This window comes from Gymnogyps californianus, chromosome 2 (genome assembly GCF_018139145.2).
Source record: "Gymnogyps californianus isolate 813 chromosome 2, ASM1813914v2, whole genome shotgun sequence".
In the NCBI taxonomy this organism is placed as follows: Eukaryota; Metazoa; Chordata; class Aves; order Accipitriformes; family Cathartidae; genus Gymnogyps; species Gymnogyps californianus.
This window is the reverse complement of record NC_059472.1, coordinates 145479330-145500355: the sequence shown is the minus strand read 5'-3', so window position 1 is coordinate 145500355 and position 21026 is coordinate 145479330. Positions and strand designations below refer to the sequence as shown.

Genomic DNA, 21026 nt, shown 5'->3' with positions numbered 1-21026 from the left:
CATGTCTTATGAGCTGCCTTTTGCAAATATCTCTCTGTTCTCCTATTTCATTAACTAAACCCAAATACTTCCTTTAAAAAGAAGGTGGTATCATAGACAGGGGCAGGTTTTGTTCCATAAAAATAAATGATGGAGTCAGATGACTTCAGCCAAGGAGTGAACAACCCAAACTAATCAGCAATGGAACCATGTATGTACTTAGGTAGACAAACCTCAACAAAAACCAGGGCAAGTCAACTTATAATTATGCTTTTTTTGGTCAGTTGATGGCTGATCCCAAAAGATACGGGACTAGTGCAACTTCCATGGAATCTGAAGTTACTTTTCCTACTAAGATCAACTATTTAATAGGTATGTATTTTGAAAGAGTTCAGAAGAACCCACAATAAAATTAGCTTTCCACACAAAAGCCACATATATGAAAAGTCTGTATATAGCTAAAATGTGTTGTGTTTTTTTAATCTGTAACTCTCACAATAGAAATTACCGACTTTTGAAAACAAGGGAAAACCCGGTCTGATGGCAAGCATCAAGCCCTTAAAATTTAGCCTTGAAAAAAACATTTACCAGTCTGACTTACTACTTGGTGTAGAAAGCAAGAGTCTTCCCATCAAAAAGAATGGTAGAAAAACTAAAGCATAGCATATGTCAACAGCTACCCTTTCAAAATGTTAAACTGGACAAATGGTAGCTTCTTTACATCATAGCAAATTTGTATCACATTAATTTGCATCACTGTCCAAAAGGTAGAGTCAAATTAAAATGTAAAAACAATGTAATGAAGGAGGAGTTCAAATAAAACTGCACCTACGACCACCAAATTCAATGAAAAATAGACAAAAACCATCACACAATGAACAAGCATGTTATAAACAGAAGTTCTTTTTGATGGCATTGTTGCATGTCTTACTGTTATAATTAATTTCTAACTTTCCATTAGCGGCCTGAAGGCACCAATAGACCTAAATGGCCCCCACCATCTTCACTTCAGGCCTCCACCTAGCTGCCTGCCCATGGGCCCTGGGGTTCCACTTAAACTCAGACCTGGGCCTTCAATCCCTGTCCATGCTGTAACAGAAGTACTTGTCTCCAGCTGCAGCAATGTCTGTACGTGGCTATGGGCCTTGTTGATTCAGACCCTGACCTTTGGACTGTCTTCCTGGCTTGATCTTGGACTTGCCTTGTCACTATGGACTTGCCCAGCAATCACTGGATTGTGTCTGACCATGGTTACTCTCTCCGGACCTGATCCTGACTCAGCTACTTGGCTTGACCTTGGACCTGCCTCATCATCCCAGACATGGGTTCTGGTCTGCCACCAGCTGCCTACCCCACCTGCCCTGCTCCCTCGCCAGGGACAGTGTGACAGGCTCTGGCTGGACAGGCTCTGTCCCTGCAAGCTGAGCTATTATGCCTAGCTTGTGGCTCCTCACCTGTTGGGAAGGAGCTGATCCTTGTTGCTCCCTGGTGCTTCCTTTTTTTCATTATCCTTGAAGGCTAATTATCTGCTGCTACATATATGAGCAGCAGAGAGACCAGCCACATAAAGCAATGGGTATGAATCACTTCTGTAACAGTTCACACTCTCCAAGAACCAAAGAAATATTTAGTTGGAAGACCTCAAAACATCTTCTATCTCAATCCATCAAAGTGAGAGAGGAAGTAATTTATTTCTAATAAACATCCCTGTTGGCTTCCAGCTAACCTGTTCTTAACCACACAAAAAACCCACCCTAAGTAGCTCCTTCTGCTTTTTTACTAAATAAATAATTGGAAGAATTGATTGCAACCTCTGTAACAAGCTGCGTATACTTGAAGACTTTTGCTCTTTTTCAGATTTCTCTTTCACAAATCAAAACCCCCTTTATTTCTTCAGCCAAAACCTACATCATGCTTCTGTATCGCTTTTGAGTGCTGATACAAGTGAAAGGATGACAGGTCTTCTAAAGCATCAGAATGGAACAGCAGGATGCTACTTTTATTTATAGCTACAGCCATAAATATATCTATCTATTGCTGTTGGAATTAAAAGGGCCTCTGGGGTTTAGACACAAGTTTCACTTAATACACATTCAGTGCTGGAGGACCCCAAGATCCTTCTCTACTGACAGACACTGTGTTAGGTGAAGGAAGAAAAGGCTTGGTCTACCAGAGGATGGAGTCTTCTGCTTCCTCCCTTCCCAAAGTCAAGGCCCAGCAGCCTGAACCGGTATTTTCAGCTGGTTCTTGACCATAGGATTAAGCATGCCAGCCTGCCATCAGAAACTCTACTTCTGAGCAGTGATAATGGGTTATCTGGCTGCACTGAATGCTGCCACTTTTAGCATGGCACATAGGACATGACCAGTGAGTCCAAATCTCAATGCTTTGAGACCCTGGCCATTGAATTAATTTTATTTTAATACCCAACCAAATGTTAGATCCCTTTTATAATCTTAGGTTATCTTCTATCAACAGATCTGCCTAGGCACATACAAGCAATCACATGCCACTGCATATATCTGTAACTATTCTTGCCTCCTTGTAATTGAACTGCTTGTGTGTTCCAGTGGTTCAGTCTGGGCATACACTTCAGGACTTTACTGACCATACAAAGTGAGGGCGAGGACATAAATAGGAATGACTCCTATTTTTCCATCCATTTCCTTATCCAGTAGGTTTCAGTGAACGGCCACATGGAAGGGGGAAAAACATTAGGTAGCCCAACAGTGGTTCTTTCAGGGCTTGGCATTGCAGAGTGGCACGAATTTACTCCAGACCATGCTGTTCCTGACCTGCGCCAGAGGATACTGCTAGGGCTAGCTGCAATCTCTCCCTGCCTCGCCTTTCTCCTAAAGTCTTATGGAATTAACCAGATGTGTCGTTCCTCTAACCTTGCAACAGAAACTGAGGTAGCTGTCTCTTTCCTAGAGAAATGCAACAGGTGCTAGAATTCAAACTGTCACAAGAAGTGATTTGTTTAGGTTTGCAGAAAATTAGAATCTCAGCTTCTGTACATAACTAGAGATTTTTAACCTGAATCCAGGTTCCCCAAAATTCTGTAACACTTGGCTTGGCCAGAAAATGCCATCCAGATCCTCAGACATCCACAAAACAAATTCTGCCCCTTGCTGTTTTTTCTTGAAACTCTTGGTTTGAAGGCAGTCAAGTCATTCTGATAAAAATCATGGCTTTACCAATGCATTTAAGCTGCCCTATATGTTGCAAAAGACTGTAAAAAAAGAGAAATTAAAAAAAAAGATTGCATCAAGGAACTATGCGTATCAAAAGCAATGTTAGTACTTTTTTTAAAGTACTAGCCAAATTATGAAATGCTTGTCAGCCTGTAACCTCCTCTAATACTTCCTGCACCAATACTTCCATGTACAATAGCATAAAACCTAAAAGTTCACACCAACAGATGAGAGTAGCTAAAGGGCACAGGATGGTAGATGAGACAAAACCTCAACTATGTGTTCCTTGCAACTCACCACCCACATGCACCAAGGCCAGCTACCTTGCAAACCTCCAGTTCCTGAGAAAGTTCTCCAGCCTTGACCAGTATAAAAGTCCTTGAAGCAACTGCCATTTACAACCTCAATTGACTGACCCTCACATTTGAGCATTCAGCTTCCTTCCGCTGTCTGACCCTATAATTCTGTTAGACAGAGCATCTACTACATCCTCAACCAGCACTGGCATAGCCACTGCACAGATAATGGAGCACAAAAATCCTCACACCCTTAAAAATCTGTTTGTTCAACTACCACGTGCACCATGGCCTGATTGCCATGGAAGAAATATACATTTACACTCTTCTCACCACAGTATGTCCACTAATACAATGGAGAAGAACTTTTAATAGGTTATAATCTTACCCATGCTTCTGACCAGTGCAAAATTCTTCACTAAAACACAGAACAAATTCTAACCTTCCAGACACATCTGACTGCACATGAAGTTCCTTCTCCCTGCTGAGTTCATACAGCAATGAAACTGTAGATCTGAGCTTTGGCCCAGCCAGAGAACACCTCCACAAACACACATAGCTCTGCTCAATTTTGGGAGATTAATATGCTATGCCCTACACAGACTTGCCTCTTCCATGGATACCACTGCAGTTTTGCTCTCCCAAGGATGCTGTTCTAGTTCTCTTCCTCATTCCTTCCTGGAAGTGATGATGTGGTCCCTTTTTCTTCTAGTGCTGCACCTGCTAACTCCTCTATGTCCCCTACAGCTTCTTCCTGCTGCAGAGCTGGCTCAGCCCTCTCCCACTGCACTCAATCTCAATTTCTGAACTTGAGTGTTTGTGCACCAGAATGATGGAGACACATGAACTGGCTGCATGCAAACATGCCACTGTTCCTGTTGATGACTGCACCTAAGTGAAGCAAGTTAGAAAACTAGGCCTATCGGGGCTTGAGTGCAGGCTTGCCCTATGAGGCAAGTTCTGCATAGTGTTCAGGCCAATTGGGAAAAAAATTTTTAGTTCTCTTCTTCAATTTTTAAGTGCGCTCACCAAAAGTACAACCCTCAAGTTTTAATTTTGCAAAATAAGAAAATGCCTTTGGTATGGGTAAATACTTTTTTTCCTCCTGATAAAATAGATAAACCCTGAAGGAAGTGGTAAGTTCAATATTTCTAATTATCACAAAGAGGAAAAATACCATTGTGCAACATCACACACAGACTGACTTTTATACCAGGTATTATCTCAGTTCCTGTAGTACACCTAGCTCATCAGTCATTGCCATATTCCAAAAGGCAGCCTTTTCAAAGCAGCCTTTTAATTGTAGGTATACAATCACTCAGTAAAGGCTTCCACTAATGCCACTGCTAACGACTTTTCTCACAGCTCTTCATGTCCAGTGCAGATACAAGCATAACATCTAATCCACCTAGACCTGAGATTTATAACTTTGCCTAGAAAAAGAAAATAAAGGCATCTATTTTCTAAAGATACTAAAGATAGTATTTCTCTCTAACATCATTAAAAATTGGTAGTGCAATTTTTTAAGGTAGGTGTATATCCATATTCAGTCAAAGCAGAAAAAATCCAAACATATCCAAAATGTCTTTGCAGCTTCCTGAAGAAAAGTATTTACATGTTCTTGTGCTTCACAGTGTAATTAAAAGCTTCTTCAAAAAAGCCCACATGCACAAACTGAAATCCAGAAATATGGATCTTGGGGGGCAGTTGCCTTCAAGGAAAGCCACCACTTGCCTGCTTCTCAGGGAAGACAACAAAAACAACTGTCTGGCACCCTTGAACAGGGATCCTTCCTCAAAAAAGTAACACCTATAAGACTCTAAAATAGGCTGCTTCAAACAGTAATATCCCCTACTTTTGTGCTCTTGTATAGAAAAAAGCCCAAATGATAAGTGAAATGATAAGATAATTAAGTCAATAGCTACATGACTTTACCTTTCCCTTCATAACAACACAGTCCTCTTGCCTGTTGTTTGCATGAGTGGGTTCTCCACGAAGCCACTTGGTGTAGGTGACAGGTGTCCCATCGCTCCATTCAAAATACATCTGAACCTTGAGGTCATTCAACCCAATCCATAGCTCATCAGCTGGCTCTAAAACATACGATTAACAAGGTTTATAACAGTCCTTTTATGTGATGTGAACTTTCATCTTCATGGAACAGAAAATAATTTATTCTCAGGAAGTTTAAAAGGCAGTCACAGGAAATTAAGGCTCCCTGTTTCATAAAGAGGGCAGGCCGTTCCTTGTATACCCACTGCAGTCATTAGGAAAGGCCACTCACTGTAGTGGCAATACAAGAGTGTTTAACTTTGTATAAAACAGCCAAGATACTCTTTTTGTTGAATTATGTTGCAACACAACTAGGTTCATTCTTTTCTTCCAGCTCAAAACTCTTGTAACAAGATATGAATAAACACCTAAATAAAATGCTACCTCCCCTTTTCCTCCTACCTTTAGTATAGTGAAGAAAGAAGTGCCCTCTTTTCTAATGCTCAGACACCCAGTGTTGACTTTTAGAGCTGACAACCAGAGTACCTGCAAGTTTTCCCATTACATGTGTTCCTATATATTATTTCATTTCAGAGCAAAATGAAATTCAGGTAGTTGTTGGACTTTTTTCAGTTTACAGTTAACGGAGTTAACTGCTGGTTTTTGGCTGGAAGGAAGGTGCAGGACTGATCAAGGATGTTACTTTACAGCAGCTGTTTCTTAGAGGTTTATTTGTCTGTGCTTAAAATCCTCCACTCTAACACATTGCTGCTATAACGTTCATACCTAGTTCTGTTCTGAATAAACTATTTGAATAAGGAGGATTAAAAATATGGGCATTTACAATCAGTCTGAACTCCATCATCATCAAAGGGTATTCCTCTCTAGAACTGATTTCATGACTTTGTTCAGTGCAATTGGCATTTTTTAAATTATTATTTAATTATTTATTTATAGTCTGTCATCCAGCCTATGCTAAAGGCAGCAGGTGTTTCCTTTTGTCCACAGCATTATGACTCAGATCACACTGACCAGCTACGTGCGCAGTCCTTTCCTTAGATAGCAGTCTTTCCAACCAGAGTATGAACTACTTGGTTGCTAGAACTTACTCATTATGAGTATTTTTCATGAATGATAGGGAGACTACTTTTTAACTGTTTTTTCCACTGCTTATGACCCTGCATTTCTACAACCCATCTACAGCACTCAGAGGTTTTTCCTGTTCAGTTCTCATCGTTCTTGCCTTCTTCCATAAGTCTTCCTCTAACATCCCCTATCCAGACTGACCACAATCAATCTGACAATGAAATCACCCATGGAAATTAAAAATGGGATTGTGAGTCCACCCAAAAAGACATCAGCTGTGGTAGTGGGTGTCTCAATGGAACTGGAACTGTTTCTTTTCTGTTGCTGCTGTCACTAGCAACAGAAGTGCCTATAAAAGACTTAAAAGTCATTGCCCCCAAGGCAATCCTTTCTGATTAACACATTTCAGATGGAGGTTTTCCTAGATACCCCCATAACTTAAAACTCTCCTGTGACATTCCTCCCATCCGCTAGTTACAGGAATATGGAGGCTTCCCATTTTGACCAACCAAGCTGCTGCAAAAATCACCCTCCCAGCCTGCCACTTTAATGGAGTCAACGCTCTCTCCTTTGTCTTTCCCTCCCTTGTCTCTCCCATCTTTATTACACCTAAGTATGATCAGCCCTCATAGCTCGTCCATACTGTCCTTATCATCTCTCCCCCAATAAGAAGGGCTCAGATTCACAGGACATCAGGCTCCATTTTCAAACAGGCACCTTTACCTCTTCTTCCAGACTGCTCTTCATGTTCAGAAGTCCCCCAACATCACATCTCAGTACTCTCCTTTAAACTCTCCTCTGCTACCAAAATTGAAACCTGTTCCAATTCCACTGCCTATCATGCTCTCATTCCCTCCTTAGCTTCCACCATCCATGCTTGCTAATTTCTTTTTTGTTTAGTTATCTGTTAAAATCTTTCTGTCTGTGTTTGTTAAGCACCTAGCACAGCAGAGGCCTCATCCATGGCCAGAGCTCCTACTGTGGTGGGCTCACACCATGGTAATAAACAGCATTCTTTAACAAAATGATTACATCAAAGTCATCTAAATAAGCCATGTAAATCAGAAATGGCCAAGAGCCATTTCTGGCTCTGTAGAGCCTCTTCCTACATAAAATTTTCTCCTCTGAAGAAGAAATGCTGTCATAGAGTTTTGCAATCATCTCTGAATCTGGGTGACTAAATACCAAGATCTTTTTTTTCCCAGCCACTTGTAAATAAACTGTTTCCCACTCTCTCAGACATGCACTGGGCCATTTTTGTGCCATATCACATGCTGGACTTCTGTGTAAACATCCAGAATGCACTTCTTTATTCTTCTTCATGTTCCTCTCTAAAGTTCTCCTTTGTGGGTAATGCCAACTAAAACTTGGCTACTATGACAATACTCATCTCATTGTACCCCGTCTTCCTTTGTTTTGTCATGGGACTGTGAATTGTTTGGCACAAAGATAGGCTTTTGTTCTTTCTGTACAGCACTTACTGCAGCAGAGTTCTGATGCAGACAAGATCTTCTAGGCACTGCAATACATGGTGTTCTCATCTCAGTGGTGAACAAGGGTAACCTGATACTGTCATAAACTGCCTTAAAAGGCTTCTTTAGTTGTTCCAATTTTACTCCTCTGAAAAGAATGCTTTCAAAATAGTCTGTTGCAGTGAGCGTGCCATATGTGAGCAGCCTGGTTTCCTTCAGGACTATTTGCCTTTCAGAAACATTCACTTTTACAAAAACAGTGCAGCACAGTCAGTTCAGGAAAGGTCTTTGAAGAAGGCACTAAACTATGAAATAATCTACTTCCAAGGAGTAAGGTGAAAATACAACTGATTTCCTTTAGAGCCTACCTTCTTTCAAATGTCCTAATGTCTCATCAAGAGGTCCCATCTTTCCTAATGATCTCCTTTGAAAGAGTACAAGTTTCACGTTGTTCATGAAAGAACAACAAATCACTCTTTCAGGAATGTGAGGACAAGCACAAGTTGCCATGGAGTTGGCTAGGATACAAAACTAAAGCATATCAGCTATTTTATGATTGCCACTCCAAGATTGCTGTTACACTGCAGCTCAAAGCAGCTTACTGCACTTTCAGTGAAGGATAAACTAACTCACACTTACGTGGCACTAAAAGCACACATAGGATCAGTTACTGCAAAGAAGCATACATAGATGTGAACATGCTCTTCCCATCAAAAAGCAGTAACTGATCCTACGTGCAAAATCAGGTTCATGTAAAGCAATAGCAACCACAAAATTGCCTCAGTGTCAGCATGGTTGCATCTCCCCTAATGAACACACAGCATCTGTAGCCTACCTTGCCTTGCAACAACTCAAATGTGTGCTCAGAAACCGAGCACCTAAGTACCGTATTTAATTTGGGGCACATTTGAATCCACGTACTGGGACAGACAGCTTCCTTTTTCAGAAGAAACACAAGCAGTGTCAATTGAAAAATAAGGACATGGCAGTGCTGGTAATAGGACCCAGATCTTCCCAAACTGTCTGACCAACAGACTTTGCTTCTCCTCATCTATCTTTGCAGACCAATAGTAAAAATTCTTTCAGCTTCTGAAAAGGTTGAAAATTGTTTTAATCTGTATAAAAGGAGGTAGAAGCAGACCCTAAGAAATAGGAGTTTGAAATAGTTGATGCAATTCACAACACTGACCACAGCTTTTCTGTGACCGTAGAGTTTGTTTGGGTTTTGTGCTCTTACTGTGTTTTTTTTCTCCCAAAGTTTTTTTAAATTTAAAATTTAACTCCTTCTGTACCCTGTGATCAGGACAACTACTGTTTTTAAACAGTCTCCTTGTTTTATTAATAGGTAAGACATATTCAAAACTCTTTATTTTCTTAGTATAAATATATATATATGTTATTGTAAAAAAATACTCACGGTACCCAAGCTGAGAAATAACAAAGCTGTATTCTTCAACATTATGGATGCTCGCCAGATCCCCATCCTCTTTCCTGCAAGATGTTAAGGCATCTTTCCATATTTTGGGGTCCCTGTGAATTATGTAACAGTGACCAGCATATGACATCCATTGATCAGGACATCTAATAGGTACATTAGTCTCTGAAAAGAAAAATTACCATGAAGAGTTTCAGAATTCTATTCTTAACTAAAGACTGAAAATCACATAAGGAAAGATTTAACAAACAAATTAATTATATATTTTCTTCATGAAGAACAGCAGAGCTGAAAAATATGTACAGGGATAACAATCTACATGCATGATTAAATTTTCCAGATTTTTTTAAAGAACACTACAGCTGCAAAAAAGTACTTGCATCTTGTGAAAAGACAGAATTAAAAATTACCATAAAACACAGTTTTGACTTTTATATGCACACATACATACTAAAAGGTAAGGTTTGCAGAGCTGTGCTTTATCCTTTTTCTACACTCATGTCAGCATTTCTCTTCCTCCTCCATGCTGTATACCTATATGTTAAGAACCTGGGCTTACAAAACATATTTATGAGGGTAATTTTTTTCCCCAAACCTTAGGCATTTTATGGATTAGCCCCATTCGCTAGACTAGCAAAGAAAAAATAACTGGTTCTACACAATCATGAGAGCACGCAAATAAGAATACTGCTTTTAGGAATCCTTTTTAAAAGCTTCATTGAGAAAATTATACTGTCAAAGTAAATGATTTATGATTAAAACTTGCTTTTAAAAGTTCAACAGCATCAGAGTACTGCCAACAACCACACTGCTGTTCAGCAAACAATTCAGCCTTGGGGGGAGTGCCACCTGAATATATAATAAACAGAATATTGCCGTTGTAGAAACAAATTATGATTCTTGCAGCACTTTTTATTTATAATCAGCAGATGGGTTTAGCAAACACCAATATACAGAGTAGAACAAGGACAGCAGGTTTGCAGAAATTCTGTTGGCAAAAAAAATTGTATATGTCAGGGAAGCAGAGGCAATGCGTTTGTGTGTAACAACAGCAGGGTATATTCCGTACAAATATTTAAGTAGGCATCCAAAGTCATGACCAGTCAGGCCCAGGTTGCAAGCACATATCCTGTTTCAACTGGAATATGCTGATGATTAGTAGATACTTAGTGTTACAACACAGATTTCTAGCACAGCTATAAACAGTGTCTGCTGTTCGCAGACCTGCCTCAAAAAAGTGCTAGCTTGTTCTCACAACGTTTAAGTAAAACTGAGCTTTGTCACCAGGACAAGGGGCTCAGTGCTTGGTCAGAGCCCTGTCAATCCTGCCACAGGAGAGGAAGAACTGGAATAGAGAGTGGGGGAACCCCAGAAAAACAAACTGAATATACATGGCGGTGTTGGAAGAAACAAGAGAGGACAGAGGTGGCAAAATGCTGTTGTAGAGGTTAGTCTGATGCTTCAGACAGCTGCCTAATTTGTCCGATATGGGTCCGATATGGTCTCAGCTCTGAGCATATGCATTTTACAGTGCTTTGCTGTAACAGTCAGAGAATTCCTTTGAAAAAAAAACTAGGCATATATGCACCTCCAACACACTTAGTGCACCCTTCTGCAAACTGTAAACACTGAATAGAAGAGACATCAGCAGTTCAGACACAGCTACAAAGACGGTCCCAAAGGTATTTATTCCCCAGCGAGTCCATGAGAGTCTCTGTGAGACTGTGAGACTATTACTGTAAACACTAAAGTAGCTATGGCAAGGTGGGAGAATCTTTTGCTTGTAAATCCAGTAACACTAGGGAATTTGTTGCAGGCCGCAAAACAACAAAAAACAGTTGACAGCCTAGTTTCTTTGGTGCAAGTCTTATTGAATGACATAGCTGGGGATTTCTCAGTAAGAGAAAGTCTTCAGTTCTTCATTTCCAGTACTCAGCAAAAATGAATTCTGTGCTTCCCTATTCTCCTTTTAAAGAAAATACATGACAACACAAATCCATACAATCTATTTTTTCATCCTAATGGAAACAAGTACTACTCCCTGAACTTCATTTGAATTAAGCAAAAGAAGCAATGCAAATTACAACAAATAAGATGTAACAAAGGAAATCACATGAATGTGTAAAATATGTTATCCCAAATGTCAAGCTGATGAATTTACTGTGGAATAGATCAAGATACAGAAATGAAGTTTGTAAGCGTAGAATGGTTATTCCTCAAATAGAGAGCAAATACTTTTGTAAACTATAAGCTTAGCTTCCTGAAGTCTGAAGATCTCACAGTGATTGACTTGGGTGTCTAAAAGGGTGAAAGCACTAGCTGAAGTTTGTCTTGTGATTCAGGCATTCAAATTTCTCTCTCTCACACCCATCCTCAGTGGTCTGATAAGAGAGAGCTCACACAGCAGTCACAGTGACACTGAAAGCATTTATTTCCTCTAATCGAATGTTTTATGAAACTTTTGGAAACAATACTTGAAGATCACTACACCTTGTTAGATTGGGATGAAATCTATTTTGGAAGTCACTTGGTGAAGGTAGACAGACAGACAGCCTTTCCTTAGAAAATTAAGTTTAAAAATAAGCAAGTTTTGCAGGTGAAATGAACAGGTTCCTATTAATCCACTTTGCTGTATTACAAGGCAAATGCTTTGAAGCCCTAAGATTCTACATCACTTAGATGTATACAGTGCTGTGGCCCCCTGCTGGAAAAAACACGTCTGCTACAAAAAAAAATGTACAGCTGTTGGCTTCGTGAATATCTTCATCTGCAACAAAAATAAATATTCTGTAAAGATTTTTCTCTACTTTGTTTTGGACACAAGCATGATTATATTCTGTTGTGAAGTGTTCTTTTGTCCCACAGTCCTTGCATACTGCCTTGTTAGACCCAATTGTAACTTCTAGGGTTAAAATTTCAAAGGATTGCCTCTGTGTTTAATGTTAAGTGCACAACTAAGTGCATGTATGAATTTGCGATTAATTTATTTCTTGACTCAGGAGCCCTAGTCAGGAAAACATCATCTGCCATGAGTTTTCCTTTACATCATTAGAAGCTGAGGGCACTTAACACCTTGCATGATCGCATGCTTATTCCTTTTATGACTTCCCCCCATGGGACATTTTGGAAAATATTTTATGAAGTGACTCACTGCCAATCTCTGGTTAATCTGTCACCATGTTTACTCAGCAATTTCTGTACAATTGAAAACTTTTGTCTCATTTCTGTTCTTCCTCCAAATTACTGGTAAACTGGGGGGCTGGGGGGGCAGAGAATCAAAAGCCTAATGCATAAGAAAGAAATGGCCATTAGACCCCCCCAAAACTGAATTTAAATCTAAATAAGATAGCAGCCAGTATTGAATTGATAGTATATTTATAGGCATCAGTGTTTAAGAGCTGATGTTATGAAACCTGAAAAGCTGAGCAGCAGCCAATTGAACAATCTAAGACAACCTATATAAGTTAAACTATCTGGTTATCAGCTGTATACAAATACTAACAAAACTTTACATCTTAATTTAGGAAATAATTAAAATACGCACTGAAGTCCTCAGCTAAGGCAACAAATATGCTTGATTTTAATACTGAAGTATTAATTTAATTAATTTAAATATTAAATATTGATTTCAATATTTAATTAATGAGATACTAGCTCATTCTTGTGGTTTTTTCTCTTAGCAATAAAGCAAAACAAATTAGGCAGAAGTCTCTGTCCTAAGTGTTTTTGACTGGACTGGTTATATATTGGCAAAAGCAGGAAAAACATTTAAAAACGTGGGGTTTTAAGCCAAATGTCAAACACTGAGTTTCTAAAACATCTGGTTTGCCAGATTATTTTGCATATTAATATATAGTTTGCATATTAATAAGTGGACTGGAAAACCAGTAATGGTTTAGCTTTCTGCTTCTAAAACCTATACAAAATAATGTCAGTGGATTTAGGAGATATCTGTATGTCCTGGAAAGAGAAAGAAATTTGGAAAGAACAGAAAGAAGGAGTGACGAAACAAAGGAATAAGTTACACGTTTTTTATAGTACACAGAGAGATAATGAGGGAATAGGTCTAAAAAAAGCTATGAAAACTTATCCCTGTTTTGTCTTTCCTACATACAGGCAAGTGCCAGAATTACATTTCTTCTGAAATAGTGTCTGTATATATATAATTTAAATAATTTCATAAGTTAAATAGTTTTTATATATATACAAATAAATAATTTTATATATCTGTATATAAATATATATCTATTCATAAAATAGATATATAAAAATTATTTAACTCTCTCAAAAGAGATTTTCAAAAAATTCCGCTAGTCCACTACCAACTTGCACTGGTAAACTTACTCCATTTCATAAGTAGTAAAAATGACAGCAAGAAGATATAGATTAGTTTCACTGAGTACATGGGGCTTTAGATAGATCATTTTTTTTAATCATTAAATTATTTCTGTTTTTATTTTATGAACAAAATCTCACAGTTCTGCTTGGTTTTAGAAAAGAGAACTCCACCATTTCTGCAATTTAGAACTCAAAGCTACTGAAGAAAGATTACTACACAGGAAGTAGGGAGGCCAGAACAAAAAGGAAGTACACACTGTTCACTTTTACAGGGAATCCTGGTCAAGCCACAGTCTGCGGAGACCTTTGCTTGGTTTTACCATGTGCAATATCAAATACTTATTAGAATTACAGATAAAAAACACTGGTCATTAATAATTTGTTGAGGGTTTGCTACCAAACCTACCTCTAGGAATAATGAAAGATTCTAAAGTAGCATTTCCTCGTTTACAAATATAGCCAAGTTTCTGATCGCATTCCCGATTCTCCCACTTAGCACCTTTGCCAGGATTTAATGCTGCACAGATTTTTCCAGGTTCTGGAGAAGGATGTCCTTTAAAAAAAAACAAAACAAAACTTCAACAACAACAACAAAGTATATCATGGTTACCCTCCCAATTACTCTTGCATTCTAATCTGTTGCATGCTTTAATTATAAGATACATTAACATATAGACAACTGTGATTCTCCACAGTCCTTTAGACTGAATGGGGCAGTTCATTCCCTTAAGAGGTATTTTTTCACAGCAACCACAAGTTGAGATATTTATACAGTTCACAATTTAACAGCCTCTTCACAGGTTCGAAGTCTTGATGGAAGGTATTACAGTGCACCTATTTATTTTGTTTGGGTTTTTTCCCTTTCTAAACAAAGAATGTATAAACTCCAGAGCACAATCTTTAGGTGAAAAAACTGTTCAGTAAGCTAGTCAAATTCTGTACTTAGTGTAACAGTAAAGACAGAAAAATAATAAGTAATTATTTTGCTAATGTGAACTTCCTGTTCACTTGTCTAAACAATGCGACAATAGCAGGATATTTGGATATTTTCAGTTGAAGATTAGCATTAGCACTAACAGAAACATCTAGAAGAAAAGTAGAACCTGTCGAACAGAACAAATTTCTACAATAAACCGGATGAACTTTTCAAGATCTGGTCTAATGGATTAAACTTAACATGGATTTTCTTTCATTTCTGAACACATGCCACTATACTACACAACAAGCGTCAGTACTGCTCAGCAATAAACATAGCAAAACAGTATTTTTTAGTGTCCAAGATTGTTCACTGAAAATTTTCTTATATCATTATGATTTCATTATCTTAGATTACAGTTAGTCTTATATTTGCAGTCATGTTATATCTTCTTCCCATAGGAGAAAAAGATATGCTTACTTCAAAAATACAAATTTAAATTGTTTTAATGCACAAAAAAAGTTCAGCTGTTGGCAGTTAGCTCACCCAAATGCCTAATCAGCATAATTTTAGTTTAAGTGTTTGTCCTGGTTTCGGCTGGGACAGAGTTAACTCTCTTCTTAGTAGCTGGTACAGTGCTGTGTTTTGGATTTAGTGTGAGAATGATGTTGATAACACACTGATGTTTTAGTTGTTGCTAAGTAGCGCTTATCTTAAGCCAAGGACTTTTCAGTTTCCCATGCTCTGCCAGCAAGCAGGTGTGCAAGAAGCTGGGAGGGAGCATAGCCAGGGCAGCTGACCCAAACTAGCCAAAGGGGTATTCCATACCATGGAATGTCATGCCCAGTATATAAACAGGGGGGAGTTGGCCGGGAGGCACGGATCACGGCTCTGGCATTGGTCAGTGGGTGGTGAGCAATTGCATTGTGCATCACCGTTTTGGTTTTTTTTTCCTTCCCACCCTCTCCTTTTTTTGTTATATCCCCTTTCATTACTATTATTATTATTATTATTATTATTATATTTCATTACTACTGTTAGTATTATATTTTACTTTAGTTATTGAACTGTTCTTATCTCAACCCACGAGTTTTACTTTTTTTTCCTTTCCTTTCCTCCTCCTCACCCCACTGGGAGGGGGAAGGGGAAACGGCTGTGTGGTGCTTAGTTGCTGACTGGGGTTAAACCATGACAGTGTTGATAACTTAGTTCCCATGTTTTTCTGTTATTTATTTAGGGCTAGTGAGATGGAAGAATATGAAGCTTCCACAAATTCTTTTAAAATATACTAGTGGAAGAACAGCCAGCTCTTGAATATCCAGGGTAGTGGGGATGAGATAGAGGTAGGCTGACCAAAGTAAAGTCGTAAAGAAGATAGCACAAATATAAAATAGGTTATATGGACTTTAGAGTATTATCTTTCAATGAAATTAAGGAGTTAAAGATAAATGGAGCCCATTTTGGTTACACCAAACCCCATCTAATTCTTTACAGGACAAGTGAGAGTTGTCTGCAGTTTTAACAACCATGAACAGCTCCCCTTGCTGCTTTGGCTCCACCTCACAATTAGTTTTCCCCCACTCTTCATTACATGCAGATCCTCATCAGTGCACTTGGATGACAGACCTATAAATACCTTCACAGCAACTTGCAGTTCAGCCCATCTGTTTGCCTTGTGTGCTCACTCCATTGGAGAGCTATTTATAAAGTAGTTCAATTCACTCTTCCAAGCTTACCTACTCAAGAAGTTTGTCCACCTAAAATGTGCTTTTGGCCTTATCTACACAAGGAAGCCACTGGGTGATACGATGGAGTGTGCATTTATAGTTACTGCAGATTAAATACATGTGACGTGCTCAGTGAAGATAAAGAAGAGTATTTACACTGCATAATTTCAGACATCTACTTTAAATTAGTCTCCAAAGGCTTCCTGAATAGCCAGTGCAAGGGAACAATGGTCCTGCAAAAAGACACCTTAACACAGGCACTCTGAATAGTAAACCAGAAAACCACCTCTTCTTCACCATGTATACAGATGGCATAGAGACTAGCTTTTTAATAATGGCACCAGAGTTCCAACATTGCAACTACAGGTGTGAAGTAGCTGGGTTTGCTTCAAAGTAGACTAGCCTAACATGTTCAGTTTGATATGTGTTACTGCCATGGGTAGGTTAATCCCAAACAAAAATGAAAATCTAATCTTTAAGCAAATAACCAAAACAAATTGGAAAGGAAAAGAATTTTAAAAAAACAACCAAACAAACAAATAAACCCCATACACTGGCCAGTCTAATCTCACAAATGAAGACACTTATAGCATCAGATTTATTCTGTATTCATATAAAAATAAAGTAAATTAAGAAGATATACAAATGAAGTGTAAATAGATGACTTTTAAAACTTTCCTCTGGATTTTGAGGCTACCATTTCCATTGTGAATAATAAATTAAGCCCAGTGTGTATCCCTAGCATAAGGGCTGTTACTCATAGTGTTTATAGCCACAGTCAGAATCTTTCAACATCAAAACAAGCTCAATAATTGCAGGAGAATAGAGTACTAGAAAAGAATGACCGAATTTTTGCCTTTTAAACTGAGTAGCAACATATTTAACCTTACCTGGAACCCAATTTAAGTATCGAAAAGGAGCACCACCAACCCATTGCCATCCGCTGTTGAAATTCAAACTGTTAAGACCAAACCAGAGAGCAGAACTCAGTCTGCCAGTCAAACCTAGGTAACAGAGACAAAGAGAGATACTGGAAGTGCACAGCAAGAGCAAACACTTTCTCAAAACTTGAGAGCTGAATTCTAGCTAAACCGTCTGCTGCTCCTTTGTCCCAGTACAAGTTTCAACAACTTTTAACCTTTTAGTTAAAGTGGCTATACTAAACCTGCAAAACATGTCATCTTACATGGGTCACTTTAGTTTTAGAGTTTTCACATTTTTAGGTGTGGAGAATTTTATTACAACAGAAAACAAAATTATACTTCTGCATGCTTTTTGTAAACCAATGAGCATAAATATGAAACAAATCTTTTTTTTCCAGAATCATAAAATATTAAATTGTTAAAGTTGCACAAAAGACCACAAAACCAAAAATCAGTTTTCTAAAATGAAACGTGAATAGTTTCCTATTGTGTATTTTCTCTTCCAATAAAATTAACAAGTGTGAGTTTCAAATTTACAAAATATTGTAAAGTAAAAAAAACTGTTCGCATTTTATCAAAATACATTAAAATGCGATCGCTCCAAACATCGTCTTTTTAACAGCACATCTTGTACATTTTTCAGACTCATCTGATTTCACTTCTTTAGCCAATGATGTCAGGCTTCCAAAACCAGTTCCAACTTACTGCTCTAGTTTTGAAAAGCACCTGGAAATATCATGCTTGTGCCTGGTCCTGCTGAATTCTCTAGCATTATTTATAGTCATTATTAATCAATTGTCTATCTCTGCCTTTCATATAAGACTTGGAAGCCCAGCTGGATGACCTTGATTTTTTTGAATTAAATGTATTTCTGCATAGCTCACAGAAAATCATTGCACAGTATATATTATTTATTTCTGCTTCTACCGAGGGCATTATACCAGTATGTAATTTTGCTATATATATTTTAGTTGTCTTTGACACCGTGATTATGGGCAGCACTTGAAGCATGACAAGGTTAAAAGGAGGGATAGCTAAGCACTGGAAAGGACTGGAATGTCATACAAGAGCCTGATTTGGCACCAACACATTAATGTGTTCCGGTACTACTTCTATACAAACAAGTTGTGGTTAAGACAATCAAGAACTGAGCACGACAGGAAATCCTGGTACTGCCAGGGTAGCTATAGAATGAAAAACTGATTTTCACATACATTTGGCAGCCATATCTACTAGTTTGCAATTAAAACACACCTACTAATAACTCACTCCTATATGTTAGTGCTAGATTGCTCCCTTGAGCATTAATTTCAACAATAATTTCATCACACTCAGTAAAAATAAAGACCCATGTTTTGTCAAAATCCTTAAATTGAAAACAAAAGTTCAGACAGAACAGACTGTTCATAGCATTAAAAATACATTTATCATTCCTCTAAATTGGAGAAATATGGATTTGATGGATGGACTGTTAGATGGATAAAGAATTGGCTGGATGTCTGCATCCAAAGAGTTACAGTCAACAGCTCAATGTCCAAATGGAAACCAATAACAAGCAGTGTCCCTCTAGGGTCTGCATTAAATATTTTCATCAATGACATAGACAGTGGCTTTGAGTGTACCAGCAGCAAGTTTGCAGATCACACCAAGCTGAGCAATGCAGTTGATTTGCTCAAGGGAAGGGATGCCATCCAGAGGGACCTTGAAAGGCTTGACGAGTGGGCCCAAGTGAACCTCATGAAGTTCAACAAGGCCAAGTGCAAGGTCCTGCACCTGAGTTGGGGCAACCCCCGGTATCAATACAAGCTGGGGGATGAATGGATTGAGAGCCACCCTGCAGAGAAGGACTTGGGGGTACTGGTGGATGAAAAGCTGGACATGAGCCAGCAATGTGTGCTTGCAGCCCAGAAAGCCAGTTTTTTCCTGGGCTGCATAAAAAGAAGCGAGGCCAGCAGGTCGAGGGAGGTGATTCTGCCCCTCTACTCTGCTCTGGTGAGACCCCACCTGGAGTCCTGCATCCAGTTCTCAGGTCCTCAGTACAAGACAGACATGGACCTGTTAGAGCAGGTCCAGAGGAGGGCACAAAAATTCATCAGAGGGCTGGAACATCCCTCCTGTGAAGAAAGGCTGAGAGAGTTAGGGTTGTTCAGCCTGGAGAAGAGAAGGCTCCAGGGAGACCTTATCAGGGCCATTCAGTGTATAACAGGGGCTTATAAGATGGAGACTTTTTACCAGGGCCTGTAATGACAGGACAAGGGGCAACGGTTTTAAAATGAAAGAGGGTAGATTCAGATCGGACATAATGAAGAAATTTTTTACGATTAGGGTGGTGAGATACTGGAACAGGTTGCCCAGAGAACTTGTGGATCTCCATCATTAGAAGTGTTCAAGGTCAGGTTAGATGGGGCTTTGAGCAACCTGATCTAGCGCAAGATGTCCCTGCCCATGGCAGGGAGGGTGGACTAGATGATCTTTAAATGTCCCTTCCAACCCAAGCCATTCTATGATTCTATGATTCTATGAACTTACAGAGTACAACATATAGCTTATGGCATAGAATAGTTTATCTTCCAACTGATGTAACACATTCAAAATATTTTCTAATCTATTTAATAGATGAATTAGTGGACTATTTCATGTGTGTGCTCAGGCTAAGAAGGTAATAACAGGGAGACTGTCTCACTGTAGAAGGTAAATATATTCAAGTACAAATTCAGGAGAGAATTTTCTCAGAGAAGTTTGGAAATTACTTCAAAAAACATTGAATGAGATCGAAAATAAGCTATTTGTGAGCTCTTTTGTTTATTAGTTCTTTTTCTTTCTTTTCGTATTTTGGCATATACTGATGATACAACAGCTTCAATGAGATAGGCCAAAAATGCTGACTAGGACACACAACAAGTAGAGCACAAAAAGTATGCAACCTCGGTATCTGCATCTTTGGTTTACAAACTATTTTGCATTTTCCTGCATTCCAACATTCATTCTTCATTGCTTGCATTACCTAATTGCTGTATTTTTTATGTTACTGTAAGTTTCTGGCAATAATTAATCAGGATAAAATAATCATTATCTGTCCGATTTTTCCAGCTGAATCATTGAAGATAACAATTTAAATCTACTAATTACCAGAATTGAACAAATATCAATTTTCAAGATGGAACATGCTATATAAGTGTCACTGTTACAATAATGCACTTTTTAAAAAAACCTGATGGATATTACCCTACCTGTCAGGTATGTTTGTTCATGCAACTCTGTGATGCTTAATAACTCTGCCTTCTGTTGTTGACAGCTTTTTCTTGCCTGGTGCCATTTCAGAGCTGCCTCAGAGTTTATCTGGTACTGGACATTTGTTAAAGGATCTGTATTCCACAACAAATCAATACTATTAACTGTAGGGAGAAAAGAAATACTGTAACTGATCATGAAGACAGAGCCAGATAAAATATAGAATAAATTGCGTAGCAAAAATACACAAAACCTAAACACTGCTATAGACAAGTGGTTTGAAAGGAGTCCTGAGGCTCTCTAATGTGTTAGTAAATCCAGGGCAGAGCTAAACCATGACAGCCATGTTGGACAGTACGCAGGTAATGAAACAGACTCAAGCAAAGAACGCAAAACTTACATTATCAGTATCCATCTCACACCTTCCTGCAATTCCT

The 21026-nt window shown here is 38.6% G+C and overlaps 1 protein-coding gene across 3 annotated transcripts in view; it reads right to left on the bottom strand.

Annotated features, from left to right (window-relative positions):
- The window catches only part of LOC127012528 (macrophage mannose receptor 1-like), a 64728-nt gene that overhangs the window by 33276 nt on the left and 10426 nt on the right, over positions 1 to 21026 (bottom strand). For all 3 annotated transcript variants that reach the window (XM_050890665.1, XM_050890664.1, XM_050890666.1), the window contains 5 exons: positions 20589 to 20753; positions 17326 to 17439; positions 14199 to 14345; positions 9437 to 9619; positions 5405 to 5562 (listed from right to left, as the gene is read on the bottom strand). In XM_050890665.1, the coding sequence (XP_050746622.1) occupies positions 5405 to 5562; positions 9437 to 9619; positions 14199 to 14345; positions 17326 to 17439; positions 20589 to 20753 (767 nt within the window). The remainder of the gene's footprint in view (positions 1 to 5404; positions 5563 to 9436; positions 9620 to 14198; positions 14346 to 17325; positions 17440 to 20588; positions 20754 to 21026) is intronic.